Genomic DNA, 12,861 nt, shown 5'->3' on the forward strand with positions numbered 1-12,861 from the left:
TGGACCTCCCAATGCCCTCTCTCCCTAGCTCTCCCTTCATGTATAAATGTGAAGGGTTTTTACCCTCACTCTTAATAAAGATGTATTCTCTTAGCCTTTTGGCTTAACCCCTTTGTGGGTTTATGGGTTTGCACTTTATGTGCATTTGGTAACCCTTTAAATGGGTTTGTGTATTCGCACTTTATGTGCGTGATTATTGGTTCATTTTTTAACCTGTTGCATTCAAGGTCATCTTTTAACAACTGGTCCACCTCTCACCTATGAGGTTTCATAAAGGTTAATATTGTTCCCTTTTAGCTTTTACGTTATCGATAATGGCTTTCTTTGTTTTGACCATTTCCGCATAAAGATATCCAATGGCTGTTTTTTCATCACTATCCACCATCTTAAACACCTTAATCAAATGTAGTTATTTGAAACAAATTCATACCTAATCAATGTTTAAAAAATTGCCGATTTAATCACTGACTCGGCCAAGTCAACCACAATTGGCTATTCACTAGGTTAACCTTGTGCATGTCCCAGCATTCAACAAGAGTTGACCAAGTTATAGGTTGAATGTTAACTCATCTGAGTCAGCCATGATTTGGTTGAGTCAATGTGACTCGGTCAAGTCAACATCTAAATACATAATATAAATGTATATATAATACCACATATTTACATACATAACATTTATATAAACATGTATATTGCGAAATTTATGAATCACACACACATATATATGAAGTTACCCTATGATTCAGCCAAATCATAACATTCAAAGCACATGGAAGATACCTGTCTGCATTTGCCAACACCACTAACTGTAATTTTCCAATCAAACTCTTTATGTCCAATTTCAGCGTCTAATTCATAAAGCTCATAAAATTTTCCCTATATCCATATAAATGAAACAAATATTAGCCCATAATAGATTTAACATTCACGCAGGGATGAGATCTAATAATGAGTCTAAATTTAATATTTTTTCAGAACAAAACAAGTGATGCACTTTATATGAAAAAGGTAACAAGTTAAGAACAAATCATTCAAAATTCACCAATTACAAATCTAAATGAGAGTGATACTTTTGGCATAATTGCATCTCCGAACTGTGATAGTGTTCCCTTATTCACTTTATGGAAATGGCAAATGTCTGATTATACCATAGGAAATGTTATTCACCTGACACCAACAGCTATGAGACCATAATAAGTCAAACACAAAAATGTGTGCCCAATGGGTAATGGATAACATAAGCAAACATTTGCAGCATGAAAACATGCTGACACATCAGCCTAAATAACCTTCAGCTATCTGCATATGATAAGAATGTGCTTGTAAGAAGAAGAAATAAGAGCAGATTCCATAATGGTTCCGTTCAAAAGTGCAAACTAATTTTATAATGCAACAGGCAGTAACATATAAAGGATTTTCTTTGAACAACTTATGACTAGAATGTGAAAGAAAATTAGAACAAGACATCATGTACAATCTACATTATGCGAATGAACATAACATTGGACATGGATATGCTGTATCACACACACGCATGCACATACAAAGGAGATGTTCCATCTGCAGAACATCTCCAGGGTCCAGAACAGAGCAGGATCATGATAAACGGGATCCAACATTTTATATTCAGGGGTATCAAGAACTGCCAAAACTCTGAAAGCTTGACTACTTATTCTGTAACACAGACTTCTTTTTCTTTCTGGGATCCACTCCAAATGTAACTGCTTGCTATATATATATATATAGAGAGAGAGAGAGAGAACATTAAACTAGTTGTATTTAACATTAGATGGATTCAACCTTACTAAAATGACTAAAATTCCCTTAAAAGAATGGCATTTTTTAAAATGCATGATTACTTTTCGAGATCAAAAAGTAACCTTGATAGATTCATAAAGTTACTTTTTTGGAAAATATGTTTGACTTTTCATTTCACTCCAAGCTCAAAAGACCTATAATGCCGAAAAAGCAAACATGCATTTCAAAGATGTCATTCCTTTAAGATAAGATTCGGAACGAGGAGATACGTAAGAAGGTAGGTGTTGCACCCATTGAAAATAAGATGCGAGAGAATCGTTTACGGTGGTTTGGACATATTTGGCGAAGGCCTAATGATGCTCCAGTTAGAAGGTTGGAGAAATGGGAAAATATATTAGTTAAAAGAGGTCGGGGTAGGCCTAGGAAGACTTGGATGGAGATGATAGGAAAGGATATGAATGCTTTGAACCTCACCGAGGACATGGCATTGGATAGAAATGATTGGAGGAAAAGGATTCAGGTGGAAGACCCAAATTGAATTTCTTTTTTTGGTTCATATCGCTGACCCCAATTGTTTTGGGATGAAGGTGTAGTTGTTGTTGTTGTTGTTGTTGTTGTTGTTGTTGTTGTTGTTGTTGTTGTTTAATATGGTTAAACGTAGCTAATGTTAAACACAACTAGTTTCATGTTAAATAAACCCTATATATATATATATATATATATATATATATATATATTGGCTACTAATGAAGGTAAGGAACTAATGAGCAAAAAGCACTCTTTTCTTCAAAAAAATTTAATTTTTTGTAGATCAAATGTTACGGATGTGATCTACATGGTTTGTTTAGTAGGAAGCTTGTTTTGAATCATGTGGTTATGACAAGTAATTAGGTTTTTAAAGGGTTTTAAAAATCAATGGCCCAAAATGTGCTAAAATTTCATAAGTTGAAAAATCATGTTTTTACATCAGAAAAGTACAACCCAAGGCTTGATCCCTAGCAAAAAACCATGATGAACACATCTATGTGGTTAGATTGAGTCGATACAACTAGCACCTATGATTTCAAGGTCATTAGTCCCTTACCTTCATTAGTAGCAAATATTTTTCCTATAGAGGGAGAGAGAGTGATGCAAACATGCCAAATGGGTTTTTAGGACTTTTTCATTTTATTTTCGTACTTGATTTTATAGGGATCAGCACTTGGAGCATTCAATGTCGACACATGGATGGGCTTTTATAAGGTTCAAAAAAACAATGGTCTAAAATCTTTGTAAATTTTTTAGGCTCTAAATATCCTTTTTTTATCAAAAACATATGATATGGGCGATGATTTCTAGTAAATCGACCATGATGAACACATTTAAAGGGTTAGAATCCTGAAAAATCACCAGAAAAGCTCTCTCTCTCTCTCTCTCTCTCTCTCTCTCTCTCTCTCTCTCTCTCTCTCTCTCTCTCTCTCTCTCTCTCTCTCTCTCTCTATATATATATATATATATATATATATATATATATATATATATATATATATATATATATATATTGGCTACACTCCTTGTGTTTTAAGCCCACGAGTGAAACACTCTGTTTTTTAGTCTTTTACACATCAAAATTTTGTTGATGAAAATCCAGAGGAAGGGGAAATCCACTAGCTCTGGAGAGGCTACAGAGCATGGGTAGAATTTGCAAATGAGAAGATATTGACTGCTACAAAAGGTAGAATATGAAATTTGAGAACAGAGCTAGTTATAGTGATATGGCTGCTAGTAAAATGTGTGTTAAAGATTAAACAGAAATCCTTGTCGACTAAGTTTATGCTAAATAAACAATCAAAGAAATGGCTGTGCAGAATCCAATATTTTGAAATTAAAAAAAAACTCATAGCACAAAAGTAATAGCAAGTGTACAATATTAAACATCATGATTTTCAACTAATATGCAGTACCAAGAACTAACAGAAACTTCCTATCTAACTGATGGCACAATAGCCTACAGCTTACCACTTTGAAGAAGATGATTACATCCACATATTGGTTTTTCACTGACCAATATTGTTTCTGTGTTGCTGACATTTTCTTAAGAGCATCAGGAGGTATGTACAAGGTCCTTTTGTCATAAAGAGCATCATCTGGCCTTCTTCCTTTAGCATCTCTTATCAAAGAAGGATTAAGCCACTCGTACTTACTGCCAAAATCTTCAGCTACTTTTCTCGTAACATCAATCATAGATTCTTGAGCAAGCCTTTTCCTTTTACAAGAATCTGATAGAGGAGAACCTAATATGTCCTCCAGCTTACATTCGTCTTGGACTCGTTTTAGGCGAGGAACAAGAGGTCGCATAGCTGGTGTTTCTGGGCCCAAAGAATTGGTGTCAATTTCATCATGAGAAACACCACCATTGTTACAAAAAGAGTTAGAGCCAATGTCACCGAATGGATCACTTGAAGGAATGCACTGCTTCAGGAATCCTTTATTCTCATCCATTTTTTTGTCAGACTGCAGATGAAAACTAACAGGCCCTCCATTAGACAAACTGCAAACAAGAAGCACAAAAGTCAGGGACCTACATATCTTAAAATAAATTGCCCCTAAAGGTCAAGCATAACAAAGAATAAAGCATGCATTCATGCAGAACTTGTGGATCGCAATAAATTTGAAAACTGAGACACACTTAAATCAAGCACTGAGACACATAGCTTGTCGTGTACAGAAGAAAATGTAAATCACAATTAAGAAAAAACAAGAGCGCAGTTACTTTGTCAACATTTTTTGCTGAGAAATCCGCAGATTAACACATTAATCACTATTAACCGCATCAATTGGTAACTAACATAGAAACAGAAAATAAATGAAAAAAAAGTACAAAAATCAGAAATTTCACTATCATCTCAAGTTACGTTGGGCTTTCTCACTCGCATACCTCTCACCGATAGCGCCCTCGCTGCAGTCATCAATCTCGAACTTCGTCATAACATTCGAATCCCAACATGCCTGGGGCCGGCGCCCTACCTTTGAATTGGTGTCAATTTCATCATGAGAAAAAACATAATTATTACCAACAAAGTTAGAGTCAATGCCATTGAATGGAACGGATGAAGGAATGCACTGCTTCAGGAATCCTTTATTCTCATTCATTTTTTTGTTAGAAAGTAGATGAAAACTAACAGGCCCTCCATTAGACAAACTGCAAACAGGAAACACCAAAGTCAGAGACCAATATATCTTAAAATCAACTGTCTATAAAAATCAAGCATAACAAAGAATAAAGCACGCGTTCGTGCAGAACTTGTGGATCGCAACACATTTGAAACTCAGATACACTTAAATCGAACACTCAGACACATAGCTTGTCATGTACAAAAGAAAAACAAGCACAGTTACTTTGTCAGCATTTTTTGCTGAACATTCCACAGATTAATGCATTAATCGCTATTAACCGCGTCAATTAGTAACTAACTGAGAAACAGAAAAGAAATGCAAAAGCAAAAAATAAACATAATGAGAAATTTCACTGTAATCTCAACACTAGGCTTCTCACTCGCATACCTCTCACCGATCGCACCCTCGCTGCCGTCATCGATCTCGAACTTCCTCATAACATTCGAATCCCAGCGTGCCGGGGGCAGACGGCCTACCTTCTCGGGCGGAGTTTCCGTGCCCTTAACGTCCACCAACGTGAAGCCCTCCGACGTCATACCCGACGGAAACTGCTCTTTGCCTCGTCGGTTCAGTATCTCCATGTAGGAGGAACCGCCGGAGTTTCGCTTCTCCGGAGGAGGATTTCCGGAGAAGGGTGGACCTCCTGCGTCTCGGCTTCTCGCCGGCGGATTCCGGGATGCGGGAGGAACTCCGGCATCTCGGCTTCTCGACGGAGGTTTTCCAGGGTTCGACGGGACGGCCGGGTCTCCGGATTTAGGGTTTTCCGGCGGGGCGTTCTTGAAGAAGGGGAGGATGGATTTCTGGCGCTGCATTTTTTTCCCGCTGCTTCAGTCTCTTTTCGTTTCTTTTTCAAGGCGGCTTTGCACAGTCAGTGATCCATTGAACACCCTTGGCGTTTGGCGCGCTTTTTAACCTTTTCATCTTCTTCTATTGAAATTTTTCCGAAAGGAAAAAATGCGTAGTCATCTTAAGAACAAGTTCTTCATTTTGTAGAGACACGTGTAAAGACGTAACTCCACCACCTCTAATTCATGTGCACCCCAAACTTTTAAATTAACCCCGACGGTCTTACCTGGGTTAAGCGAATGATAGTTATGAAGTTATGAATAGGGGGTGTCAACGGGTCTGGTTTACCTGGACTAAAATCTTATAGGATCCGGGTATGGTGACAAATAAGAAGACCCGATTAAGACCGGGGTCTAGACCCGAAGATCCGATTTATACATGGACTCAGGTATAATTTGTGAAATTTTATACCAGACTCGAACCCCACCCGAGCTCCAATTAAGACTTGTAATTTTTTAATGTAAAAATGATAAAAATATTATTTTCTCATATATGATCTGGTTCATGTAGTTTTTTCAGTTTCGGGTATGGTTTCTCTTATAGTAGGCTCAATTAGACCCGAGTCCGGACCCAATACCATACCTGAAAATCTAGTCCAAGTCTGGTTCCACATGGCCGAACCAAACCCGACCCCTTGACACTCCTGCTTAATGAATCAACAACATTTCAGGATTTTATATTTAAACAGCATATTTTACAATTTAATCAATACTTATATTGAAAATACATTTAAGAGATTGTAATACCTTAAAACTACGAGACTAATAATGCAAGTATTTTAACTGTTATTATCATGATCCCGAATATGAGCAATTGTTGTGAATTAATCATGAAAATTAAAAAACTTTTTATTATTTAATATCTATACAAATTGTATTTTGTTTATAGTATTTAATTTGCACGTGCAGTAATTTTCTCAATATTTTCCAAGCAATATATTTTTGATTTATTGTGAGATCTTTTTTATTTCAGCTATGCAACATATTTATAGTCCTGGATATGCATTTGTGCACATTCATTTCTACCCAATCCTTTTTTTTTGTGTGTATGACGGGTGTCAACGGGTCAGGTTTGGTTCGAACTCAGGTGGAACCAGACTTTTGGGTATGGTATCACGACCGAACTCAGGTTTAATCGGGTCCACTATAAGAAAACCATACCCAGATACGATAAGAACTACATGAACCAAATCCTGACCATACCCGGTAAAACCATATTTTTTATCATTTTTACAATGACAAATTTATGGGTCTTAATCGGAACTCGGGTCGGGTGTGGGTATGGTATAAAATTTCACAAACTGTACCCAGGTTCATGTATTAATCAGACCTTTGGGTTCGGACCCGAGTCTTAATCCAGTCTTCTTATTTATCACCATAACTGGACCTTGTAGGGTTTGGTTTGGGTAGTAAACCAGGCCCGTTCACACCCCTAATGACCAAGATTGTTCTGTGCAATTTATATCCGAACTGATCCAAACTCGAACCCATTTTGTATGCAAACTCATTTCATACATGACATGAATCCTAACCATTCTGGATTTGACTCATCACTTGAACCCACTTAAACTATGAACTTGGTTTGCACAAAAGGTTGTTTCACACCTGACCCCATAGAAAACCAAGCAAATTCTGGCTATAGTCAGTATACGTGGACGGGAAAGTGTAGTATCGCGCATGGAAATTTTTACACGAGATACAAACAATGAAATTTGAAAATTTTTACACGAGATACAAACAATGAAATTTCAACCACGGCTCGGCTAGAGCTTAAAACCTTTAATTTATAAATGTTTTCAAAATTTTGTAAAATGTTATTTTGAAAGAGATACAAACAATGAAATTTGAACACACGTCTATTCAAAAATTGATAAATGAGCTGTCCACATCTTTAATTTGTGTTAAGAACGTGAACAAAATATATAGATATATAAATCTAATTTCTTTATATAACTATATGAACTGAGCCTAATCGAGCTTACTGAACTTATTCGAGCTGGACTGTCGGTTCAAGCTCGGCTCATTTATGTGTTCTGAGCCATAAACCTTGTTTAAGTTTGGCTCGTTTATTTTTTAAACGACTTGGATCTTAAATGAGTTAAGGACAAGACAAGTCCGAACTAACTTGGCTCGATCCTATTAGACAGGTCCATCTTCAATCTCACCCATGGCACATGATGGGCCTCTAAAGAACAATATGACCCTTCTCATAAGATGGAATATGTCCCTGTCTGAGATAGGAGGGATTGAAAGTACTCGCTACCAGCCTGTTGAATTCAATCAAAACCTTACACTAAAACTCAATCCTTCTCGATGGGAAGCAGATCAGGTCATGCTGAACATGAGCATTTTTGCTCATCCCGACATCGTGGCCGTCTGCTTGCATTTTGAATGAATGCCACGTGGTTTTGTTGACTTTTGAGCTTTTTAGACTGCAAATCTGATGGCCACGATGTCGGCATGGGAAAAAACGCTCATGTTCAGCATCACCTGATATGCTTACTTCTCGATGGCATTGATATCATTCTTATGTTACAATCACATTAAAGCTCGTATCTAATAGACATATATTATAGATCACGTCTATAAGGTTTGATGTCTACTCAATAGTTTCATGCTTTAGTACCAAATATTTATCAATAATTGAGTAAATTTTAAATGATATATGTTTTATTATTATATGTAATAAAATATAAGTTTTTATATATTTATAAAAAAAACAGTGACTCAGATGAGTCATTCAAGTTGGTGGTGACGGATCGAAAACGTAGTGATGTGGTATCGATTGTAGGTCGATCCATGATTCAAGATCCAAATAGATTCTCGTGTGCGGAAGCTATAAACTGGTAAACGATATTCTGACAGGGTTCAGTTCATAGTCATTTAGACTCAGTTGCACACTTAATCTGCCAATGGTGACAACACGAGAAATGAAAGTCACACTTTCACCTTTCCAACGAACCTAAGTTTGTAATTTTTTGACCACAAGTAGTTAAAAAACAACTCTGACAAAGAAACAGTTGACTCGTTTTGAAACCTAGTACTCCTGGAATAACCCAATTGGGACAGACCAGAACGAGGTTGATTCTTAAGGAATCTGCCAAAGATCCGAACATGAAAGTTTTAGAAAATATTAATTTGGTTTCAACAATACAAGAATCGAGTCGATCGAAGTCTAGATGACTCATATACGACTCAATCACTGAGTCAAACTAGTATAGTCTTGGACAGTCACTCGCATGATTGTTCACTAAGTACCAAAGAGTTTTTTGCAGAATAAACTTAGGAACAAAAAAACAGGCAGAAAAAAAAAAAACTTGTAGGCATATTCGATAACTTTCCAACAAGCTAGAAAAGCATAGTTTCAAATCCGAATAAGAGAGTTGTGCTCAAAACAATGAAGATTGGTTCTCTTTGACACTATTCTGAGAATCAATAACACATTAATACACTCTTTCAAGCACAGAAATCAACTACAACAATACCTAAAAGTTTTAGTGATAATTATGCTAACACCGAAAATGAACTTATAGCATTAACAACCATATCAACATATGAAAATCACAGATTCAGTCTACAACACAACCAATCAAAATGTATACAAAAGCACGATCAACAATTGCAACAATCAGTTAAACTAAATGACAGACAAACATGTCACCAATGGAGATCAATGTTAATCAATCACTCTCTTCTGCCTTCATAGAATACATCCCAAAAAAAATGTGGGTTAGACTAAATTGAAATATAGCATATATGGATTCAAGTTTCAACATGATTCAATGATAAACCAAATTAAGAATAGATTATAAAGATTTGACTTGTCACAACAAGAGTGTAATGACCCAAACTAGGGCCTCTCGAGCTCGGGTTCATGGACATTAGTTCTTAAAAAGAAACTACCAAAATAACCTCAAAACCATGCCATTTTTTTCCCATAATAACTAAAGTCCATACATCCATTGGCAATAACTGTTACCATCCAAATAAAAGTGTCACAATTACATAAGCAGAATAAATAAAAAATGTAAACTGAATAATACTTTGAATGTTGAGAAGTTTGGTGGCAGCTGAGTCAAAGTTCACGGTCAGTTCCTTCGGTTGGGAGCAGTTCTTGAATCTACAATTGTAACCAAGAGAGAGGATGAGTCTACAACTCAGTAAATATTTATTTACAGATTAAACACGACCATTATACATATAGTGAACTATAAGCTTCTAATCTTAGTTTAGTTTTCTAACTAAACACATATGTTATTTCTGCATTTTACCCCATTTACTTTTCTTTATCATCATATTCACATGTTACTCTAATCGGCTATTAAAAAAATGATCTTCTTGAGTGTAAACAACTCAGAGTCTATAGTGTTGGCAAGACATATAAACCACCTATAACAACATAGTTAAAACCGACTCAAACTATAGACTCACAAGTGTTGTAGCTGCTCGACGGGAGCCACTAAATGATCATTAGTAGCTAGCTGAAGAGCTCAAGAGGCTATACCAACACCCAAGGTATTCAAGAAGATGTACCTACCCCCAAGGTGTCGATGAGCTATACTTGCCCTTAAAGTTTTGTAATTCATGCTACATCCTACATGTATCTAGTAGACAATGTTTTAACCTCTAAGTGTGACCTAGGATTTTTTTAGCAAATCCCAAGGTATGAATGAGGTGCACACCTCAAACAATGCCCTAAATCATGCCTTAGCTATTAGAGTTTCTTATCATGTTATGTATTATTATCCTATGCACATTATGCATTTAGCTTTTATTTCTTAAAGTTAGTGTCTTATACAATCATCAATGTATGTCCACTAACTACTTTTAATATATGTACACATCATATATTTAAGGATAACATTCTACTATAGGGTCAAGTCATCACGTCACGATACTTACAATGCCCCTCCTACGACATGAGTGTGACATTCTCAAGATAGATCATATCCCGAAACTCTGAAACCCTACAGTCATTTCTCAAAGTCATACATCAACCTTTAACAATATTTTACATGTAGTAATAACATGATCATCTCTACACAAGATATATTCATAATTTGAATCATGTCATAAATTAAGAAATATGTAACATGTATCATCATATTGAGCATTAAGGTTATGGATTCCTAAGCATGCTAAACAGTTATTCCATTCAAAATAACATAAAACTAGCATACTTAAAACACATGGAATCACATTGAATGATGCCTAAAGTAACCAATATGTATTTTATTTAACTAAGGAAAAAATTGTAAATGTTCACTTACCTAGAATGCTTAAATTTTAAATATAATAAATAGCATTAGTATTCTCATAAGTTCTGATATAAAATAGATAAAAATCATGTATCATCATTTAAAGTCTTGTCTTCGTAAAAAAATATGAAAACACCCTTAGGCTTTCATGCCAAACAACTCCATTTACTTAGAGTTTGTCACCATTTTCTCTGCTAATGGATCCTAGTCGAATAGGAGAATTCAATGATCAAAAAATCACGTGAATCTAAAATTGAAATGAAAAGTTATGCCTCATTTACTAATCAAGCATATCAAGGGAAAAATAATATGTTTACTCTTCCACCATTTATGCGTTCATGTAATTTTTCCAGAATCATTTTGTCTTTATACCACACCTAATTCGTATTCACTATAGTTCAGATTTAGTTTAACTTGATCTTTCGATTGAATTCCAGATCTACTCTTATTCTAATGCACGTCATTTAAGTTTTTAACTATAAATTTGACTTGATATTGGATCCGGTATGCTCGATCCAGACCTTTAGTGATGGTTTGCTTCAAATATGGCATAAACGATGAAAAGGACATGGATTTTAACTAAACTCAATTAGATACAATTAGTTATGGATCCACTTTATGTATATGAGATCCTATCTGGGTTTAGATCTAAATCTGGATCCAACTCATATTAAAAAAATCGAGGTCTTCACCATCTTAATTTTCACCCTTATTCGTACACATGTCCATATCCGCTTACGCATGTGTGTATATATACATATATATACGAATATATCCTTATTCACTGTTTATATATTTTTTCTAACACATGGCCGACCCAATCCAGATCGAGTCGATCTATCCCACACGCTGACCCAACTTGATATGGACTGAGTTGGTCTGCCAACAAAAAACTCGACTCGGTCTGGACTGCATCGGTCTGCCAAAAATAGACCTAACTCGGTCTATCCAAACTGAGTAGGTCTGCCACAAATATGGATCTAGCTCAGTTTGTCCATACCGAACCAATTTGCCAAAGAAGAGAGTCCTAGCTTAGTCTTTTTCAGACAGAGTCGATCTGTTGAAATAAATTAGACCTCACTCCATTTGTTCAGACCGATTTTATTTGTTCAGATCGAGTCAGTTTGTCAAAATAAGTCAAACCTGACTCGAACTATCCAGACTTAGTCAGTGTGTCGTAACAAGTCAGACCCGACTTAGTCTGTCCAGACCGAGTTGGTATGTCATCTATTTTAAAGTTTTTTTTTCTTGACCTGACTAAGTCTGCCGTTATAAACAAACCGAGTTTGCTTGACGCTTTGGGTCAAGATAGAGAGTTGGAGTCTCTGTCTCCCCCCTTCTCTATTGTAGAGATGCCTCGCGCAACCTCATGGTTGTCGACGGTTGTTGTAGGGACCTCTCCCTGTCGTCCACATGAATGCGATGACATCGCTGACTGTAGGCGGCATCGTTGATTGCCAGTGGTTGTTTGCTCAGTGTTCTATTTTTTATTTTTTTTGCAATCGTAGGCCACAGATAACCTAGTTGTCGATGGTAAGGGCAGAGGGGACGAACCCCTTTGTGCATCCCCACTGAGAACAACAGGCAGCAGGGTTCGCCCCCTACCCCTGTCGTTTGTTGGTTGTGAGGACAGAGGGAACCCCCTCTGTGCCTTACCACCCTTTTAGCAGTAGGGATAGGGTCACCTCCTAGTCCTTGTGCTTTTGCAATCGTTAGCAATCACACGATTGCAGACCTCTATTTTTTTTAAATAATGGGGAAGAAGGAAGGTGACTTAGCTAGCAGGTAGTGGTGCTCCTCGCTGCCCTTGCTTCTTTTCCTCTCCTCTTCTTCTCTCTTTCTCT

General features: G+C 36.5%; 1 protein-coding gene across 1 annotated transcript in view; it reads right to left on the bottom strand.

The window, feature by feature from the left end:
- The window catches only part of MSH7 (MUTS homolog 7), a 57,417-nt gene extending 52,692 nt beyond the window's left edge, over window positions 1-4,725 (bottom strand). The window contains exons 1-3 of the mRNA XM_090009194.1: window positions 4,676-4,725; window positions 3,757-4,288; window positions 781-876 (exon numbers count right to left, since the gene is read on the bottom strand). Of these exons, the coding sequence (XP_089865320.1) occupies window positions 781-876; window positions 3,757-4,288; window positions 4,676-4,725 (678 nt within the window). The remainder of the gene's footprint in view (window positions 1-780; window positions 877-3,756; window positions 4,289-4,675) is intronic.
- Window positions 4,726-12,861: the final 8,136 nt, after the last annotated feature.

Source organism: Nuphar pumila, chromosome 6 (assembly GCF_984573655.1).
Source record: "Nuphar pumila chromosome 6, dmNupPumi1.hap1.1, whole genome shotgun sequence".
Taxonomy (NCBI): Eukaryota; Viridiplantae; Streptophyta; class Magnoliopsida; order Nymphaeales; family Nymphaeaceae; genus Nuphar; species Nuphar pumila.